Source organism: Juglans microcarpa x Juglans regia, chromosome 4S (genome assembly GCF_004785595.1).
Source record: "Juglans microcarpa x Juglans regia isolate MS1-56 chromosome 4S, Jm3101_v1.0, whole genome shotgun sequence".
NCBI lineage: Eukaryota > Viridiplantae > Streptophyta > Magnoliopsida > Fagales > Juglandaceae > Juglans > Juglans microcarpa x Juglans regia.
The window spans coordinates 9,555,373-9,576,857 of NC_054601.1; the positions used below are offsets into that span (position 1 = coordinate 9,555,373).

Consider the following 21,485-nt stretch of genomic DNA (forward strand, 5'->3'; position numbering starts at 1 on the left):
TCACACATCACCGAGAGTCAACAGGCAGGACAAGTCACTCGACTGCCCAACCTACCCGAGAGTCAATAGTCCAGCCCAGCCCTAACAGAATTAATGTATTTTGTCTACAATGAATGAAACTTTGGCACTATCTTAATGTATTTTTTTCCTCTTTACAAAATAGTGTCAGCATAAAACTGTATCTTCATTGTAATTGTGGAGCTAGAACAACTCCAACATGCTCTCCTGCATGTTACCCCAATGCTGTAGAAGTCTCAGCTGGGTTTGATAGAAAATTATAGGTTTGTGATATACCAATGATACAAGAATGATATAGTTGTGAAAACGGAGATTAAACCATAAATTGAACAAACCGGTCTTTGTTTTTACCATAAAATATTTGTAGTACATATCTTACTTCAATTTGTTGGTAAGATTCTTCTCTCCACTTCTCAAGTAATAAAATAAAATAATTAGAAATTTAATAGAATATAAATTAATATAATTTGACGTTATACTTTATAATTATTTTATGATAAAATAATAAAATAAAAGTTTATAATATTGCATATCAAATTAAATTATGGAATATTATTTCCTAAATAGAATAGGTTATCTTGATATTGTTGAATTAAAAGATATGACTTATAATATAAGAATAAATATAATGAGAGCTATTGATAAAATTAGAGAATACAAAAATTTGAATGAATTAATGCTAGTAGATCTGGCTACTATGAATGGGAGGTATCATATTTATTTAAGCAGAAAATCTCCTATTAATGAACTAGAAGATTGGCTTAAAGAATTGAAAAATGTAACTTTGTCCACTCATTTTGACACCTTATGTATTTTAATTTTTTTAAATTTTTTTTTACTTAATAGTTAAGGAATTGACTATTAGTGTACTGATATTTTTTTATATTTTTTTTAAAATGTTTTAAAATGACAAAAAATGTGAATAAAAAAATTGAAAAAAAATAAATGTTGAATTTGGTTTAGCGGTCAGATTGAGCGGGATACTCTGGGTGGCAGAGTAGCCCGACTTTAAAGAATTAAATGAAGAACATCAGAGAAGTCATAATCATTTGAGTATTCTAGCTTTAAAAAAAAAAAAAGAGAAGAAGTAAGAAATCTATAGAAACAAGATTTTAGCAAAAATATACCATCAAAAGGATAGTGGATCATTTTAAGAGTCTTGCATCGGTAAGCCAAGGAAAATTCAATGGTTAGCTCATGAATGCTAGGAAGCTTTAAGAGTGGTCTAAGTGGTATTCTCTCAAGGATCTTAATTTCTCCAATCTCTAGAAGATAGAATATATTTGTTTAATTTTATGAATCAATGAATTTCTAATCTACAACATATTCAACTACATCTTCTGTAAGAATACCGGTAGAACCAAATTATATTAATCAAGAAGATTATAATATAATAAATATAGAAAAAAATTTACAAGATTTGAAAATCTCTCATGTTCCAAAAGATCAAATATATAAACAATCTACTTTTTCTTCTAAATTATCATTCCTTAAAAATTATTCAATTAAAACTGTAGAAAAAACTATGAATTTAAATAATGATTATAAATCGATATAGTTAATGACCAAAGAGGCTATTAAACAACATTCTGAGCCAAAATACTCATTTATGCATATTGGATTAGTATAAGTGGTGGTTAAACCCCATACAAGAAATGGATTAAATGCTTCAGTCTTACTCTGTTTAAAAAGGGCTACACATTATTATTACAATCAAATGCACCAAACTCTAGTATACAAATTTCTAAGCAAACTAATTGGAATGAGATTACTGTTCCTAATGAATGAAAATTAGATAATATAGCCCTATTATCTAAAGTATAAAATAATGCTATTAATGATCTATAATGTATAGATAAAAAAGTAGACAAATCAGTTCAAATATCTTCCAACCTTTTAGAAGATCATTTTGCTCATTATTCTACACCTACACCCTCTAGTTATCATATGCATAGGTCTATTTTCACTTCAGTTTCACAGAATAAATCTCAAGATTTGGATACCCAAATTAAAGGAGTTATTCCTAGAAATATTATAGACACACTTGTTTATACTATTAATACTAATATACCCTCTACTTCACATACTCATGAACAAAATAAAGAATCCTCTTATCTAATATATTCACAAATAGTTGGAAAAGATGCACAAATATGCACTCCTGATAAAGAAGATTTTAAGATTAATAAAGATTATCTTGATACCATAATTGGAGACCAGGAATTGAATATAAATATAATAGGCGGTAATATAGAACATCTAAAGCAATTAATAAATATACTTGATTTTATTGAAATCATACTTACAAAGAAGATTAATTCACAAAGTTATGAGTGAAAGACATGAATGTACAGAATTACAAGGAAATGATGTTTTTTCAGAATGATGAAGAAGGGAAGAGTATGGGATGATCCTTTTATTTTTTTTTTCAAATGCCTTCCTTAGATTGCAAACTCTACTTTTATATACATCTAAATAGTAACTTTATACAGTAATGTGATAATAGAGGCTCAAAAGTTTTTTGTCTTCATCCGTCGGCAAGGATAATGCTGGAGCCTTTTGTCCGGCTGTCAGTAATAATTCTTTGAAAAAACCTATTCATCATCCCAACTCCTATCATCCGCCCATTATCTCATGATGTGGCATTAGATCATAGGTTAATAAGTTAAATGTAATAAATAATTTACAATCATCTAATACCACATTATAGGATGTTGGAAGGATGATGAAAGTTGGGATGGTAAGTAGCATTACTTTAATTCTTTCTTTTGTTGAAAGTAATTTGTCTTGGCGCTTTGGCTTGTTCTAGAGCATTAGTTGAAATGATCTTCTACAGGATTTAGATAATCTTTACATTGTTTGGTTTGTCCTAGAGCATCGGCTGAAATAATCTTCTACAGAGTTCAAATAATCTTTACATTGTTTCTATGACATAATTCATGGCTCATAATCTGAGAGATCTAAATCAAATTGAGCTTGAGAATCTTGAATTAATTGGATAGGTTGAAAATAGGAGGTATGAGAAGGAGAGACATATTGAGCTAGGGATAATCTAGAGTGAGATTGACTCAATGATGGGTCTTCCTCATCGTCACTATCTGAAACCTATGACATGACCTTAGCTAATTTATTTAGCTCTTTCTTACTAGTTATTGAAGCTAATTATGCTTGGATTCTGCTTCGATAAACCAATACTTCAGGGGCTTTGGTAATTTGGGAAAATATTTTTCTAATATGATCGTAATTGTATTTTTTCCACCATTTGATGGAAACTTGACGAGCTAAGAACTTAATAATGTTGGAAGAAGGATGTGAGCTTATAACATATTTCCACTTCATAATCCAATTTAACTTTATTTTGAGAAAGAATAAAAGAAAAGAAGGGCAATATTTTAATGTGAGAGGATAATCTTCTTGAGATGAGAAAACCTTAAAGCTTTTTTGGAATGGAACAGGAAAAATAGAAAATTCAGGTCCATAATATTCTCACCATAGTATAAACTATTGTGGGAGTGCTATAATTTCTTGTATTTTATCAAAATGAATGAATAAAAAATGACGCAAATTTTGTTTTGTTTATAAAATGGTTTTATTCATGCCTGTTGATAATTACAATAATTGAAATATGAAGGGTCATAAGGTTGAGAAAATCTTATAATACATAAGGACTTTTACCCCATTGTTTTAAGGTAATAACTTATTTAATAGTGACTTTATGAAAGACAATAATGAGGGGTGCATGAGGAGAAGGCTAGGGCTGTAAATTGCAAGAAATTTCATAGATGATAATTGAATATGTGTCCACTAGAATAAAATCATAAAAATGTTGGGTCTTCTTAATATCCTTTGGGATATAATGCCAATTTGGAAAAAGAAAAAGATCCAATAGTCGATGGGGTTCATTAAATGTTGGATTTCAGATTCGATCAGGAAAACTGGATGCCAATTAGCTTTAATAATGATGGAAGATGTAGAAGGTTGTAAAAGGAGTGGGAGACTAGTTTTGAGAAGGAGCTGAGGAGGAAAAAGAGACAACTTTTGAATAGGTGGGTAATTTTGATGAAGATAATGGGGAAAATTGGTGGTGGAATGGCCTAATTGATGAATGTAATGTTCCCAACACTGTATATGATTTTGGAGTTGCAAAAAGACATGATAAAGGATAAGGAGGAGATCCATTTTTCCATTATTTTTGTAAACATTAGTAAGCATAATCATTTTTTGAAAATGATTTAATATTTCATGTTCAGATAATCCATTAATGTTCTATTCACATATGGTGAGAAAGCAAATCGTATTATATGTTATTTTTCCTTAAATTGCAAATCTGGCAAGGTTGGCCTAGGATACGAATTTCGAGTAATTGAAACATGATATTTAGAGTCTCTTGCAGAATATTTATTAGCATTATCTCATCTAATCTTATTAATTTGGAGGTTTATATTTTTAAATTGATTTTCAATATTATTAATTTTTTTTCTAGATAACTCATTAGGAGTATCTGTTTTGATTAATATATTAATATATGATTGTTTATGACAATTAGAAGCAATATTAAATATTTAATTTTTCTAATTTATTAGAGATTTGTTCTAATAAATCATTTTTATTTTTTAAAAAATAGTTCTTAAATGGGATGGAATTTCATGAGGTATAAACAATTGTATTTCCTCTACTTCCATAATTTTAGAATTAATATGGGAAATTTTATTTTCAATTCTTTCTAATTATTTACTCATAGTTTGTAAATATAAATTAGTATAATTGTTTTGTGAAATAATATTATTATGATTTTTTGTATCTATGACAGAGTTGTGCTTTTTTAATGGTGAAGCTAATATTTGGGTACCTCTTTGGCTATATTTAATTATTTCAAAAGGAGGGTATTCATCATAAATTATTTGATCACTATCTTGTTTAGTTCATTGATTATTAGTTCTATTTATGATTGATAATTGGTTTGTTTTGTAGATTTCAAATCATGTAAAAAAAATGTATGTTTAAACTTTTTCTAAATATTCATAATATTTGTTTTGAATATTGTCTCTATATTTGAGAAAATTGAGAAGAATAACAACCTTTTTGTTTATTTTCTTCCTCCATATTTCAATTACTATGATTATCAACAAGTATGGACAAAAGTCTTTTACAAACAAAATAAAAAAAATTATGTTATTCCTTGTTATTTCATTTTGATAAAATACAGGAAATTACAGCTAGGGGTGTAAAATTTTCAATCAGGAAAGGAAAAGCCAACCGAACTAGACCCCACAAAAAATTTTTGGTTGGTTTCGGTCTCCATTTGTGGGACCGAATGGGTTTCGGTCCGGTTCCGGGTCTGTGATTTTTGGACTGGACTGGACCAAAACCTGATGAACAATATATATTTTTTAAAAATATTATATATATAATATATTATTTTATATAGTAATTGTATAAATTAATTATGTAATTTTTATCTAATTTATTATCATTGACCATATAAAATGTTAAATAATATATGCTATCAATTAATAATATATTATAAATTATATGATAATTTATGCCATTATATGTGGATACATCATACATTCATACATATTTTACTATTTACACTTAATTAAAGTAATTAGATATTTTTTTTTTAAGATACGTAAATTGCAAGCAAGCATTAATAATATATGTTATTAATTAATAATATATCATAAATCATATGATAACTTATGTTATTATATGTAAATACATCATATATTCATATATACTCTACTATTTACACTTAATTAAAATAATTAGGTAATTTTTTGTATATAAATAATTTTAGGCTAAAAATGAAATAAAATGTCAAGACTTGAGCAAAATTCTGGCTAGAAATGTCAACTGGGTTGAAAATATAAAACTGATTCATTTGGTGTTGGATTAGACGGACCGGACTGATACTTAACAGTCTAGTCCGATTTATAAGGAAATTCGGTCTGATCCGGGATGAGAACAAGGTGAACCAAAGTGATTCGGTTCGGTCTCAAAAATAACCTATAGACCAACCTGACCAGACTTAATTCACTCCTAATTACAACACTCCCATAATGGTCCCTAGTGTAGTGAAAATATTATGGATCTGAATTTTATATTCTTCCTCTATATTTCACTCCAAAAAAACTTGAAAATTTTTTTTATCGCAAAATAATTATCCTTTCACATTAAAAGATTGCCCTTCTTTTCTTTTATTCTTTCTCACAATAAAGTTGATTTTTTTTTTTTTTTTTATCTTTTTACCGTTTTAATTTTAAATTTTTAATGTACTTTTTTTATAATAATTGATAAGTCAACTCATATGATTACCTCGATGAAATTATAGATAGTATTTTTATTTTTCTTTAAAGAGTCAATATTATAAAATAAGATGATATATTTTGTTAAAGGTTAAATAAAATATTATTATAATATTATTTTAAAATTTTAAAAAATTAAATTATTTATTATATTTTATATAAAAATTTTAAAAAATTATAATATTTGATGATAAAATAAAAATAAAATAATTTAATTTCATGTAACTAAAACAAGCTTTTAAGTATTTTACGTCACGAGATATGATAGATGATGATGATGAAAAAAAGACAAAAAAAATAAAAAAGTAACATTTAGGATGTGTGAATGTTAAAGTGAGTTGAGTTGAGTTGAGTTGAGTTGTGATGATAAAATATTGTTTGAATATTATTTTTTAATATTATTATTATTTTAAAATTTAAAAAAATTAAATTATTTATTATATTTTATATTAAAATTTAAAAAAATTATAATGATAAATTGAGATAAATTGAGGTGAGTTTGGTAACAAACGCAGCCTTAGAGATTTTGGTGATAAAATTCCCAAAACGGTCGCCATTTTCCGATGCCGTACGGTTAACAAACCTTCGATCGTAGAGAACGTCCCCTCCGCTGGTCTCTCCAATAGTATCCATCCCCACCTCACGCAAACATACACACCGAGGTCAGAGAGCACACCAAAATGGGGAGCTTTGAAAGCAGCAGCGAGACGAACCATCTCTACAGCTTGGGTGTGGAGGTCGAAGTGACCAGAGACGAGCCAGGTTTCAAGGTCTCTTGGTACCTGGCCACTATCATCGACCTCCCTTCAGTGCCTTTACCCAAGATGCTCCAGAGGGCAAGGGTCGAGTACCAGACCTTGCTCACCGAAGATGGGTCCGAGCCACTCAAGGAGTACGTTGACCTGGCCTATATAAGGCCTTCGCCTCCCCAACAAGAGGTTGCTGCCCAGAATTTTGAGCATGGCGATGTTGTTGGCGCGTATTTCAGGGATGGGTGGTGGACTGGTGTGGTCGTGAGAGTCCTTGGAGATTCGAGCTACAGGGTTTTTTTCGAGAACCCGCCGGGTATTTTTGAATTTGACCGAAAATATTTGAGAGTTCACTTGGAGTGGCTCGGGGAGAAGTGGGTTCGTACTGAGAAGCAGGTATATCATGTAGTTTTAGGGTTAAAATCGAAGATTTTTTCAACTTATTTGTCGAATTTTGTTGCACAATTTGAATTATTGTTGGTGGGTATTAGTTTCTGGGTTTGTTTAATTGCTGATCTAAGTGTAATGTGTTAATAATCCGAGGATTATTTGCATAATTGTTATAATTATCAATAAAATAGTTATGATTGTAATGATTTTTTATCCTTTGATTTCCAAAGCAAAGGACAGGTTCAGTTTTCAGCTCAGGGATGGCAGTAGAAGTGAATATCAAAAAGAAAATCTGTCCGATGCTTGGTTCCCCGCAACTGTCATTAAAGAGAACGGGGATGACACATTTTTGGTGAAGTATGAGAGCTCTGATGAGTCTAATCTTGGTAGGGTTGCTGTAGATTTTCTCCATATTCGAGCTTCTCTTCCTCCACCTCCTCAGGCAAACATAAAATACGATGTGTTGGAAAAAGTGGATGCATTTTGTGACTTTGCTTGGCGGCCGGGTTTGATTGCTAAACGCATTAATGATACGAGGTATCTTGTCTATTTCAATCGCACGAATGAGGATAAGATAATCAATCTGTCGAATATAAGGCCTCGTGTGGAATGGAAAGATGGGAAATGGGTCAGTAGATATCAGGTATTCTCTCTCTCTCTCTCTCTCTCTCTCTCTCGCACACGCACAAAGGGGTTGAATGTTGGGGTGGGGGGGGGGGGGGGTCACGTGGCAGTATAACGAGTTTGGGTTTGAACAGCGTAGCCGAATATGGCTGGATTGAATCCTTCACAATGGAAATACTCTCTTCTCGCTACCCAAAAAGCAACAAGCCCCGCAACATAAGCGAAGCGAGCTGTGCTAGTAGTTGGAATCCAGTTTCAGTTGGCTCCTAACAAAAGCTTGACTAATCGGGGTGCTAGTCATAGTGGGTGGTGATGTTATGCTTTAAAGCTTTTGTATCTTTTTATTTCTTCTTCCCAAAGATATGGAATTAAATGTAAATATAATGTTTCCCTTTTAATCAGATTATTTTTTCTCTCCGCAGCATCTTTGGATAAAATCTTTCCCTTTGTTTTTAATCGGTAATCAAAATAAAATCTTTCCATTTAAAAGGCACAGAAAAGTTCTTTACTTTTACATGACACAGTGCATGCTGCTGATTTGAGGGTACTTTTGGAGGGTTATACTTGATTGGATGGACCCTCTGTCTATCTTGTTTTTTTTTTTAATACTAGAATATTCATACATCTTTATTTATAGGGTTTATGTATTAGTTGGTTGTATCTGTGAAGCATTGAGGAGTTTGATCCCTCAGTTTTGCTCAAGTAGTACAGACATGACAATATATACCTTGGTAATATTAGGTTTACTCTACTAAACTTTTATTAGTGTGTGCCAAAGTTACTATGCTAAAAATTGGTTTTCCACCATTTATTGGGAAATTGGCAATTAGAAGAGTGATAGGATTCATAAACCACGTTCATTATGTGACTTCTTATTTGGTGGTATCTTTCTTGTTCAACCGGTGCTTGTTTCTGAGTACAGATAAAAAAAAATGTTTGTTTCTAAGAAGTATATTTACTTATCGGTAGGTTATAGTACTTACACTTTGCCTAAGATGTTACTTCCAATTACATTATTGTTAATTACTCTGAGAATGGTACAAATGTGGTGCATAAACTACTGAGAATATATGCAATGGCCATGGGCGTGGGGACTAGGCATCACTTGTGCCATCACCTAAGTGTGCTTTGGTGTCTGGATAACACTGATAAATTTATATTAGAAAGTTTGCATGGAAGAGGTAAGAGTTGGCTATCGTTACTAAAAAGGTTATAAGGATTTATTAGAGGTAAGAGTTGGTTTGTGTTACCAACGTTATAAGGATTTATTGGACCAATAAAAAAAAAGTTATAAGGACTTATTGGTAGCTTGAATAACAGACTTTTGTTTCAGGAACAGACGAGGCATGATCAGATTGCCAGTAACCCTGAAGGAACTGTTGAAGTTGAAGGTTCAGGTGTCACAAGGGATAGCATGAGTGAGAGAACACTGCTTTCTGCAAATTCTGTGAAGAAATCGATGGAGCAGTCAAGTCTTGGTGATGGAAAAGGACTAAGTTATGCCTTGACTGGAAGCATGAAGAAAATGAAACTACCCACCTCTGATGGTAATTCTACAGAGTCGCATCCTCCAAAAAAGTTGAGAAGGAGGAATACCTTAGAGGCCCTGTTATCTGCTACAGCGTGCAACTTAAGGAAGAGGCAAAGCAAAACATCAACCAAAGTACTTTCTGGATTGGCTACCCCAAACAGTGAAGATAAACAATCAAGACATTCAGAGGCTGATGCCAATCAACGTTTTGCTGAAATTGAGAGCCTTGGTGGGGTAGCAAAAGTTGTGAGTTTAATCTTCTCTCGTAGTCCTTATTTGTGCTCGTACTATTTGCTTATATATTGACTGTTTTGGAAAAAAGAGACTTTTATTAATTGGCTTGTGAAATTCCGTAAGCATGAACTTTAGCTAAGCAATTAGTAATCTGGTTTACCTCCTTGAAAATGTGACCTACCTTTACTTGCAAACAAAATCTCACAATTTGAAACTCTTCCTATACCTCAAGCACTTCCCAATATAAACACCATGACCAAGCAACTGGTTAACTATGAGTTGAGAATCAGATTCTAAATCAACAAAAAGGAAATTTAGCTTCATACAAAGTTTCAAACTATCCACAACAGCCCTTAATTCAGCCATGTCATCCATGCCTCTCCATAATGACTTGAAAAACCAACCAAGAATCTCCTAAATGATTCCTTTATAATTCCCCCACCCCATGCTACTCCCATCAACATTCTACTTTATTTGGCCTTCCAAAGTTTTAATCCATTTTTAGGACCTGAACCTTTGGACTTCTGGTAGGAATACAAAGTAACCCAAGCTGTTGGAAAGTATAAGAACCCATACAGGGGATTACCTTACCGCAGAAACCATGGAAACAAACCTAGCCAACCAAGACATAATCTGAAAAACTAAACCCTCCAGCTCCACCAGCTTTGACTTCATTCTAGACGTAAATTATCTAGTCCATAAACATCAACTAATAATAGAAGGCGAGAAGTGCCACAGCCACAAACAGATTTTACAAAAGTAAACTCACAAACTAACGTGGTTTCATGTGATTTGTTAAATCTCATTTATGATAAAAGTTAACTTTACAATCTGACGTACTACATGAAGCCATGTTAGTTTGCAAGTTTACTTTTGTGAAATCTTTCTGTGGTTAAAACATTTTTCATGTAAGGCAATGTCCCAATCATAATACCAAATTGAGAACGTTTTTATCCTTTTGAGCCATTACAAGACATTTTTCTAAACTGTCAAGCTGCATATTTTTTTAGTAGGTAACTGGAGATTTTATTGAATAAAGCAAAAGCTTAGCCCAAGTACACATGATGTATACAACAGACTAAGAATGAAATATATATATATAATAAAAAAGGTTAGCTATATGCTGTGTATTATCAACAGACACCTAATTAGAAACAGAAAAGGATAGAAGGAAATCTATAGCAGGCACCCAAAGAAACAGAGTATTGAAGAAGAAGGTTTTAGCCCTTCCATCGTCCTCTTGCGGTCCTTAAAATTTCTATCATTCATTTACCTCCAAATATACCACACTAGCAGATATGAGCCATCTTGCACACTGCAATTTGCGGGCTGCCACATTGCCGATATGAGCCATTCCTCTCCAGTTTGCAAAGAGGTCTACTATCATTCTAGGCATAACTGAAGACAATCAAACTCTACCAAAGAAGTTGTTTCATAAGGATCTGGCAACCTCATTATGGACTAAAAGGTGGTCTACAGATTCTCCACTCAGCCATGATGATATAAAATTCCTGAGATTATCAATGGCGAGAATCTTTCCTAAGCACTTATAAAAAAATTATCTTTGCTAAGGAAGTTTTCCAAGTAAAAAAAAAGCTGTTGTTAAAGGTGCTTTGGTCCGCCAAATACTTATTAGCAGACTTGATAGATCATTTCAGAATGGCAAATATGCTGATAAAGACAAACATGAATATGTTGTCATGAGTTTTTTGTAAAAGGAAATTTATGAGTCCAATCTCTTCCTCAATCCTATACACAGATTTTGATCAATACAATTTTTTTGATAATTAATCAAATTTATTGATCATCATAATTAGGCATAGCCCAAGTACACATGTAGTATGCAAGAGAGAAATACCTAATTACAACCTACAGACAAAAAAAGAAGAAGCATACAAGTCATTAAAACTATCCCCCTTAAATACAATAGACTTAGCCCAAAGTAACAAAGACTATAAAAATAAGGTCTTGTTTGGTTATACAAACAATCTCATCTCATCTATTCATTACAACTTTTCCAAATTCCCACACAAAATACAATAAATAATTCAACTTTTTCAAATTTCAAAACAAAAATAATATTAAAAAATTATATTCTTTTAGTGATTTCCCCGTATTCCACTCCAACAAGCCAAAAGATCCACCAATCTCTTCGGCATCACCCAAGCAATGTCCAGCCTTATAAAAATTTCATCCCATAGAGCCTTTGCCACATCACAGTGGAGAAGAAGATGGTCTGTCAATTTGCCATTCCGTTTATACATAAAGCACCAATCCATTATGAAAAAACGACACTTCCTCAACTTGTCTATGGTGAGAATTTTCCCATGAGAGGCCAGCCAACCAAAAAAAGCAACTTGTAGAGGCACTTTGCTTTTCCAAATGTGCTTCCAAGGGAAGACAATGGACGGATGAGAAAACATAACATTATAAAAGGATCTAACTGCGAAATTCATGTTCCTTGGATGCATCCACAGCAGCTTGTTGCCCACTCCACAGTCCAAATTCAAAGCATACAAGGTGCTGTAAAAATCAGAAATGTCTCTCACTTCCCAGTCTTGAACTGCTCTGATAAATGATACATTACACTGCAGTAGGCCATTCGAGGAAACCATATAATCAGCAATAGAGGCTTCATTATGCAATGCAATTTTGAAGAGAGAAGGATAAACCTCCTTTAAAGCAACGTCTCCGCACCAAACATCAACCCAACATCTCATAATTGATCAATACAATTATGAGCATATTGAAATAAGAGATTTATTGACAATCCACCTTGGTATGATTTTCCATTCAAGACAAGATCACATCTTGGAATCTCGCCAATTGATTCTTTTCACTATGCGCAATAACTTATTTTTCTACGACAGCTGGCCAACACGTTGGGATGTAAGATAGCTTCACTCCCTATGACTTACCTGGGCCTTCTGTTGGGGGCTCCTTCGAGAGCGTCTTCTTTATGGGACACATTGGTTGAAAAAGTAGAGCGGAGACTGGTGGGATGAAAAATGATGTATTTGTCAAAAGGTGGTTGGATTACGTTGATTAAAAGTACTTTATCTAACCTACCATCTTATTTTTTATCCTTGTTTCCTATACTTGCAAGTTTGACGTTTCGAATTGAGAAACTCCAACGTGATTTCTTGTATAGTGGAGTGGGGGAGGAGTTCAAGTTTCACCTAGTCAAGTGGGAGACGGTATGCAGTCCCATTTCTAATGGTGGTTTGGGCATCAGAAGTATGAAGATCTTTAATTGGGCATTACTTGACAAGTGACTATGGAGATATCATAAGGAACCAGAAGCCCTGTGGAAATTGGTGATTGAGAGCAAACATGGAGATTTATTTTGGAGTGGGTTTGTGGAAACACATTCGAAGAGGATGGGAGGTCTTGAGCAGACACACTAGACTTCTTCTGGGTGAGGGCTTAATGATTAAATTCTGGAGAGATATTTGGTGCGGTAATAATACTCTACAAGAGATATTCCCTTCACTATTCAATATTGCTAGTACTCTAAAGATGTATCAGTGGCGGAAGTCATGGAGATATCCGGGGCCAGATCCGTTGGAACATCACCTTTAGTAGGGCGGCACAAGACTGGGAAATGAGCAGCTTTGCAGATTTTTCCAGCCTTTTGTACTCTATAACACCAAGCACTCAGCAGGAAGACTTAATGTGGTGGATACCCGATGGTAAAAGGGTATTCTCGGTTCGCTCATTTTATAAGGCTCCCACACAAGAACCCCAAACTCAGTCTCCGTGGAAAAGGCTTTGGAGACATAAGGTGCCTTCCAAAGCAGCTTTTTTTGTGTGGACAACCTCGTTGGGGAAGATTCTCACAATCGACAACTTGAGGAAACAAAGTGTAATCATTGTAGATTGGTGTTGCATGTGTAGAGAAGGGGGAGAGTCTGTAAACCATCTCCTACTACATTGTGAGACTGCATGGGTATTATGGAATGAGGTGTTCAGTAGATTAGACTTGTTTTGGGTTATGCCAGAGACAATGGTGGCAATGCTGGCCAGCTGGACAAATCTAAGAGGCATGCAACAGATTAAAGCTGTCTGGAAGATGATCTCTATATGCATTATGTGGTGTTTATGGTAGGAATGTAATGACAGGACATTTGAAGACAAGGAGAGATCGCAGGAGGAGCTGAAAGATTTATTCTTTAGAACACTTTGTACTTGGGCCATTACTGTTGACTTCAATGGCATGGACCTACATGATTTTCTTGTCTATAATGTGCCTACATAGCTTAAGACATGCCTTTGTTTTTACCGATTAGAACTCTGTATATGGCTCTGTCTATTCTTTGATCAATAAAATTTGTTTACTTAACTTCTTTTTCTCTTGTCAAAGTTTTTATTCCAAATCAAAAGTTTAAAGTTCAAAGGCAAGGAAGTTGAAGAAGTATGCAAAATGCGTTCTTGAAGATTTGAAAGCGAACATGGGATTCCATAATAGATCTGAAATATCTTATAGTATACTTCATGGAAATACATTTACTTTTAGTGTCTTGTTTAAACCTTAAAAAAAAAACTGGAACTCTATTATAAGACTATAAATTGAAAAGATAGTTGCCATCGCCGGCCAAACCCTTTTGATACCTAGAATCATTAACTGATTCCCTATTTTAGAAGCATTTTTTAAAGTACAATATAAACAAAATTTTTGTATGCTTGCAAGAACTTTAATGAGACCTTGTCAGTTTGGCTTAGTTGGGGTAGATGCTACTCAAGGTGCAGTTTTGCATTCTTAAGATATCCATCGAGGACCCGTCTACTTGGGCTTTTGCCTATTCCTACGATCAATAAAATCTCATTTACTGATAAAAAGAAAGAAAGAAAGATATCCATAGAGGACAACATGATGTAGATTGGACCTCTCTACATCAGTGTCTTTTTTCAAATCACCTTGAGGAGCAATGATAATCATCTCGTAATTTAACTTCAGTTTGGTTTCTTCTGTGGCCTGATAATTCTTTTAAGAACATTTTCATTTCCTTGTGTAGTGGACTGGGCAACGGAAGCATGGTCAATTAGACAGTCAAGAAACAAATACCATGAGAAGTAAGGAGGGAAGATCTACAAAATCACAAGTAAAGAGCCCACTGTCTTCAGCAGCAGGTAAATACAGTCATAAATGAACATTGCATTGATTGGATTTTCTAGGCAGAGTAGATAGCCATTATAGTGTGTGCAGGATTTTAGTATTTTCTACAGTAAAGAATGTTTACATCTAATTAGATGCAGGTAAGGAGGACAATGCAGATGGAGGCACTGCAAAAGAAATTGTTCATGAAGATGTAAGTAAAGAAGCTGAAATGCCTGTCATCTTATGTTTTGAAGCTACGGGGATGGGGGGTTCAGATCAGAAGAAGAATAAAAATTATCCTACCCAAGATTCCGTGGTAAGTTTATACTGAGGGACCCTGCTATGTCCACTGAGAAACCCCACCGAGGGTTTCTACCGACAGTGCAAAATTTCTTTTTTTTTTTTTTTTTTTCCAAACATCTTTAAACCCTCTTAAAAAAAGAAAAACACAAACTCATTAAAAAAGCACTTCCTTTGGCGTGGAGATGACCAAAACGGACTGCCCCTCACCAAAGGTGACTTAGAAATCGCGGACGAGTTGCACAGTCAATGCTCTTTTTCATTGAATTGACAGCAACCACGACAGAACCTGAGGTATAGCCGAGTTTTGGGGGAGTTTCCGCTATCCCCAAAATTCAAATGGCGACCATGGTTCCACCACCCATGTCAGAGGAAACTGGTGTACCTCTTCAGGCATCTTGTGGGTCGACACATAACTTTGGCCTAGGTGGTGACAGCATTAATAGCGTTGTGGAGGAGATGCGAGTTTTAGGAACTGGTGTGAAGGAAGGGACGGGGTTGTCATTGGTGCCTTGTGAGGGGGAATTTTTAGGGCCTGGTCCATAGTATGGAGAGGAGACTGCAGAAGATGTTGTCCCCCTGATATCCCTCCCACCGATTAACAATATAGTTGATTCATCATTGAATTCGATTTTGGACAAGGTAAATGAGATACAACAGTGTGTGGGGATTACTTGCGAAGGATTCAAGGACCAATTCACAGCACTACTCATTGCAATAAGGGCGGGTCATGTACTTGGCTCAAAATCAAGATCTAAGAAGAGCAGAGAGTTAAAGCAATTACTTGGGCAATCAACTATGACGATAAGGGAGGTAGTTCAAGTCGAGGGAGGACCAGGGGGAAAAGACAAAACCAATTGTATATTTTTAGTTGGCTCGTTCAGAGTTTACAAGTATTGGGGAGTGTTGGGGAATTTACAGTGGCTTGGCATATAGGCAAAATCTGGTTTGGTGAGATAGGCATTGGTGCACTGGTGGTGGTTTGGGGCAGGCACGCCTTTGGGCTTGGGCTAGGGCTTTGTTAGGTTCATTTTCCTAGATGGGTTTATCTTTTTTTGCACCCCAACTAGGTGTTTTCTCTTGTATACATCTAGTATACTTGGCTACACCTATTGGCATTAATAAGTTTTTACTTGTATAAAAAATCACCACTTAACTATTAGGTAAAAAAAACCCAATTGGTACAAATCCTCGGTAGGATTTGTTGGGGGGAAAATTTCCCTTATATTGAGATTCGTCTAATTTGTCTCAGAACTCAGCAGTACATGACGACCAATTATCATATGATTATCAAGTGTATACACCAGAGGTAAAACTTGGTTCTTGCCATCAAGGAAAGAGAAAGAAAAGGGGAATCTGCGTGAGTACCCACCATGCCACACTTTGTAGGCAAAGTAGATTGCATTCTAGTGTGGTGCATGCGCTGAATGTGTGTTTGTGTGGTATAATTCCTCAAACCAGGTTAATTGTTAAGTTAATTTACATGTTGCACCCCCACCCCCAAAAATATTACCTTTTGAATACAAATTTGAAGATTTCTATGGCTTTCTCAATTTAATTGATATGTTAGAGCCTACTGTTGGACCATGTGGAACGAGAATGAACAGGAAGTATGTAGGATTATCTGCTAGATAGCTTGGGTTTGTGTCAAGGCATGGCAATACTTTTAGTGGAAGGTCCATCATAGTGGTTTTGTCTTTTCTCTAATCCTGTTTTTGACTCAGCCCAGTGATATTGGTTATGATGTTTTTCTTATTGTGCAGAAGATATGTCCACATATATCTGGAGGAAACAGCATTAAAAGAAAGCGAGGAAGGCCTCGTAAAGTAGTGGTCACAATCTCAAAAGGTTCAGAGGAAGCTATTTAATAGCGTCAAGCATAGTTGCTAGATAGTTCTCTTTTTTTATCGAAATCACTGTGCTGTATGATTTGTAGGTAAGGAGCAGAATGGAGATGGAGGTGCTGTTGATGGAACTGTTGTAGAAGTTCTTCCAACCCAAGGAGTTGCTTCATATATGCTTACAGTGGGGAAATCTACAGGTATGATGGGTGTGCAATCTTAGTTCCTTCTTTCAGCCCCCTAGTAAGGAGTTACCGAAAGCTTATCAGGAACCAGAAGCTTTTATAACTTCCGTTAGTATAAGTGAAAATATTAGACTAGCCCCTAAATTTTAGAACAGAAAATTTAAAACAACAAGCTTGTGAAGCATCAGTGGAGCAACTAAAAATACACGCCAAGAAAAAAATAAGGTAAAACCCTAGAGTGATAAGCTGAATTTAAGATGGTTGAGGGACTAGTTGTGATGAGGCTTTTAACTTTGTGAAGCAACTCAAAATGATGTCAAGAAAAAAATAAGGCAACACCCTAGAATGATACGGTGAATTTAAGATGGTTGAGGGACTATTGTGATGAGGCTTTTTAACTTTTGGTGTGGATATGTTTGTTTTATCCTTCGTGTTATCAAAAAAATGTTTCTTTTATCCTTCATTTATAGTTTTCTAGTCCAAGGAGAGTCAAAGAAGTCTTGGAATTTTGTGACAGGCACTCCAAGGCTCTTCTCCCATGGTTCCTCAACCATTAAATAGAGTATTAAATTCTTTGTTTGTGTGAGATATTTCCTAGGGAAAGGTTACATGCTTTAAGCAAGTACTGAACAACTTCAATTTTCCTGCATTTGGTTCTCCTGTAAAAAGGACCTTTATTCCAACGCATCTGTGAGAATTCACATGTGAAGAAAAAGGATGAATCGATTGGGAATAATTGTTGGAAACACATTGCAGATTAATAAAGCAAATTCCCTTTGCCTTGCTCTTCATTAGGACCAAGCTAGGTGGGAGAATTGCTTACAATGTTATACCATGTCCGGAACTAAAGACAGTGCTTGCATTTTGTAGACTCTCAAGACGTATCAACAGCAAATAATGTTGGCATGACAAGCCTTGCAGCATCTGGCAATATGGATGATGATGATGATCAGCCTCTATCAACATGGATTGATGGAATGCTGCATTGTCCAACAATTATCAAAGAGTCAAGTAAGCTACTTTGACATTCTGATCAATTCCCTGCCGTGGTAAATATGCCCTGATTATATTTGCCTTCTGCATAGAACTATCGCCCGTTAGGACTGTCAATGAATGCAATGAAGTAAGAGAACAGAAAGTTGGTATTGCGCAACAAGTTCCTGCGGCTGATGCCACCAGTGACTGTGTGTTGGATGAGACTAGAAGCTTGCCATTTGTGAAGAATTCACCTATATGGAAGACAATTGAAGGTATGGAAATATTCAGATTAATGCCACAAGATGCACACTTTCGTCCCTTGGGTAAATGCAAAGAGGAGTATCGGGAGGGATTGGCTGTTGCTAATATGGTAACCTTTACCAGTTTGGTTGAGAAAATATCCAAATTGCGATTAGATGACCCTAGAAGCATTTTTTATGGCTATTTGGAGAGTCTTCATGAGCTGGAAAAGCATGGATTTGATGTGACAGTTTTACAAGGTCGTATGAATGAATTGCTGTCAATTAAAGATAGAGAAGGGCAGATATTGAATGAGTCCAAAGATGCGGAGTTTAAGATATTGCATTATAATCAGGAGAAAACGGTTTTAGCTGAAGAGATGGCCAATATTACTACGCAGATAACTAAGCTACAGGTAGAACATACACTAATCGAGTCAAAAATGAAGAGTAAAGAACTTGAAATTTCCAGGTTGCAGAAGCGTGTGGACACAATCAATGAGGACATTCAGGGTGCCCAGCTTGATTTTGAGAAGACAGCTGCCGCCTCTTGGAAATTGGAGTGATATCCTCTTCGCCTCATTTGGCAAACTGTGCTCCTCCTTTTGGTGAAAGCTCCCTTGAGGGCATGGAGATGCTGCCCTACTATGGAAGTTGTTGACTTCAGCACATTAGAGTAGCCTTGTAAATGCATTTTAGCTAGTCTTAATACGCCAAATCTCAGTGACAGATAGCAAGTTTGGTTTTTTTTTTTTTTTTTTTGAATGGCTTTTTGGCCTCTTGATTTTTGTTATATATAGTCTTTTGAATATACATGGTTAGTGATTGATTTTTTGTTGGCTCTTCGCTGCCAATCTTGGTTGTGGTGTGTAAGTCTTGATATCTGGCATAAGAAGCATGGTGGCATGGTTGCTTAGGGGTACAAAAAAAAGATAGAAATCATGCAAACAATTATTTCCTCGTGTTTAGTTATGCTATGGAATTCGACCTCTCCATCTTATTTTGCGTTGGAAAAATGGAAAAAGAAAAGGGTAAAGTGAAATTTTCTGTTCAGGCAAGAAAACCCAATTAGCAATGCCATTAAACATAACCTATTTAATTAAGCATTATGTAGAATTTTACACAAAATGAAGATAGACTTAGCCAATGTAAATGCAATTGATACATGGGTACTGATGACAGACCTAAGAAATATGTAATCTTGGTAATGGTCTTATAATTTGATCAGCTTTAATTTCGATTTGAGTCACCTTGTAGATCACACGCAAACTCTCAGTCCCAAGTCGTTGGTGGCTGGTGGATGGCCATCATAACGACCTTACGTTTCAGCTAATAATTCAATATGCGGACATAATAATTTCATCCAGTGTCGGATTGAGATTACTTAAGATTTTATATTTAAAATTTAAGAGATGAGAAGTGCAACCGGCATATAAATTCACAAATTGACAAGATAATATATAATATATTGTTAGATTTACTTTACAATAAAAGTAGCTTATACTTTTGTAAAATCCCTCTGTGATTAAAGCATTCTCTTAAAAAGATATATGTGTGAATTATATAATATTTAATGGGTTGGCAATTGTTAATAACTTAATTTCTACAACAAACCAAAAGAGATGAAAGAATGATCTTCGACCCATGTTGATGATTCGAACTTTGCTACGGTACTCTTCGTGTTCATCCATAAAATCAATAATAAGTGAGCAAATAAAAATAAATAAAGAGAGACACATGTATTTACGTGATTTGATATAATGCCTATGTCCACGGGTTGTTTGGGGGCGAAATTCACTATAATGAACGATTTTACAATCTCTTATGACCTCACATATCTCATAGTACAATGGAAGAATTTAAGGAAGATCATTTGAGGTCGCTATGTGTGGTGGAGTTTGCACATAAGGAGTTTGTGTGGAGAGCCTATGTAGAGTTTGTCAGATTTGTAGGGATCTCCTCCTTATATAGAAGTCTATTTCCTTATAGTGATTGAGTTCAACTTGTCTTATAAAGTCATTTTCTTTTAGGAGTCTGAATCTCTTTCTTTTTATGAGTTTAAATCAACTTGTCTTATCTCTTCTTGGCTTTATCTCCGATGGCTAAATACTTGACTTTATCTCTTCTCTTAATTTTAGCGATGGGCTGGACCTAGTCAATTTTGTTCTAACTATTGATCGCGATTGTTAAGGTTGATTTGCTCAACAAGATAGCCTTGAGAATCTTCAAGTCAATAAATAAACCGCGTTAGGTGCAAGCACAAAACTCTTTTTTGACAGAAGACGTACTCAACCGCATTAGGAGTGAGCGTAAAGCTTTGCTTTGGTGAAAGATGTACCCGACCGTGTTAGATGTTAGTGCGAAGCTCGGTTTGGGCGGAAGATGTACTCGATCGCATTAGGTGTGAGCGTAGAGCTCTGCTTTGGCCGGAGATTACTCAACCGTATTAAATGCGAGTGCAGAGCTCGGCTTGGGTGGGAGATGTACTTGATTGCATTAGGTGCAAGCACAGAGCTTGATTTCTATGGGAGATGTACTCAACCACGTTAGGTGCGAGTGCGGAGCTCGACTTCGACGGGAGATGTCCTCGATTACGTTAGGTGCGATCACGGAGCTCGACTTCTAGTTTGTTTATTTGTGTGGATGTTTTCCTGAGAGATTGCTTATTGTCGATGAAAAGTGCATATTTCCATAATTGATTTTTTTGTGTATTTTCATGATTGTTTTTGTTATTATTGATAGTAGTGAATTTTCTGCCCCTTGGAGTAAATCGTCGTTTGATGTTCCCATTTTGTTTTTGGTGTTTGTTGATAGTAACCCGTACTAAGTGGTTAGAGAGCTCGTTGACCCCCGGGTCCTTCTTAGGCAGTTGTCGAACCCGTCGACTCATTTCCGAAGGAAACTAGCATGAGGCAGTTGTGGAGTTTGGAGGCTCGTTCCCAGAGGTAACTCACTGGCGGTAGTTGTGGCATGAGTGTAAATACTCGGCA

The 21,485-nt window shown here is 35.0% G+C and overlaps 1 protein-coding gene across 6 annotated transcripts; it reads left to right on the plus strand.

Moving 5' to 3' along the window:
• Positions 1–6,865: 6,865 nt before the first annotated feature.
• LOC121263370 (DUF724 domain-containing protein 2-like) lies at positions 6,866–19,337 on the plus strand. 6 transcript variants are annotated; one of them, XM_041166221.1, is made up of 9 exons: positions 6,866–7,471; positions 7,701–8,108; positions 9,423–9,866; positions 14,870–14,984; positions 15,105–15,163; positions 17,016–17,100; positions 17,189–17,293; positions 18,149–18,289; positions 18,364–19,337. In XM_041166221.1, the coding sequence occupies exons 1-9, from the start codon at positions 7,007–7,009 to the stop codon at positions 19,059–19,061; spliced, it is 2,520 nt and encodes an 839-aa protein (XP_041022155.1). In that variant the 5' UTR covers positions 6,866–7,006; the 3' UTR covers positions 19,062–19,337. The 6 variants fall into 6 exon arrangements, with proteins under 6 accessions (XP_041022155.1, XP_041022156.1, XP_041022157.1 ...); XM_041166222.1 differs by having other exon boundaries at positions 15,111–15,163; XM_041166223.1 differs by having other exon boundaries at positions 9,429–9,866.
• Positions 19,338–21,485: the final 2,148 nt, after the last annotated feature.

Coding starts and splice junctions, on each gene's coding strand:
- LOC121263370 (XM_041166221.1), top strand. CDS start 7,007: ATGGGGAGCTTTGAAAGCAGCAGCGAGACGAACCATCTCTACAGCTTG. Junction 9,867..14,869: donor TTGGTGGGGTAGCAAAAGTT/GTGAGTTTAATC, acceptor TTCCTTGTGTAG/TGGACTGGGCAACGGAAGCA. Junction 15,164..17,015: donor AAGAAATTGTTCATGAAGAT/GTAAGTAAAGAA, acceptor CTTATTGTGCAG/AAGATATGTCCACATATATC.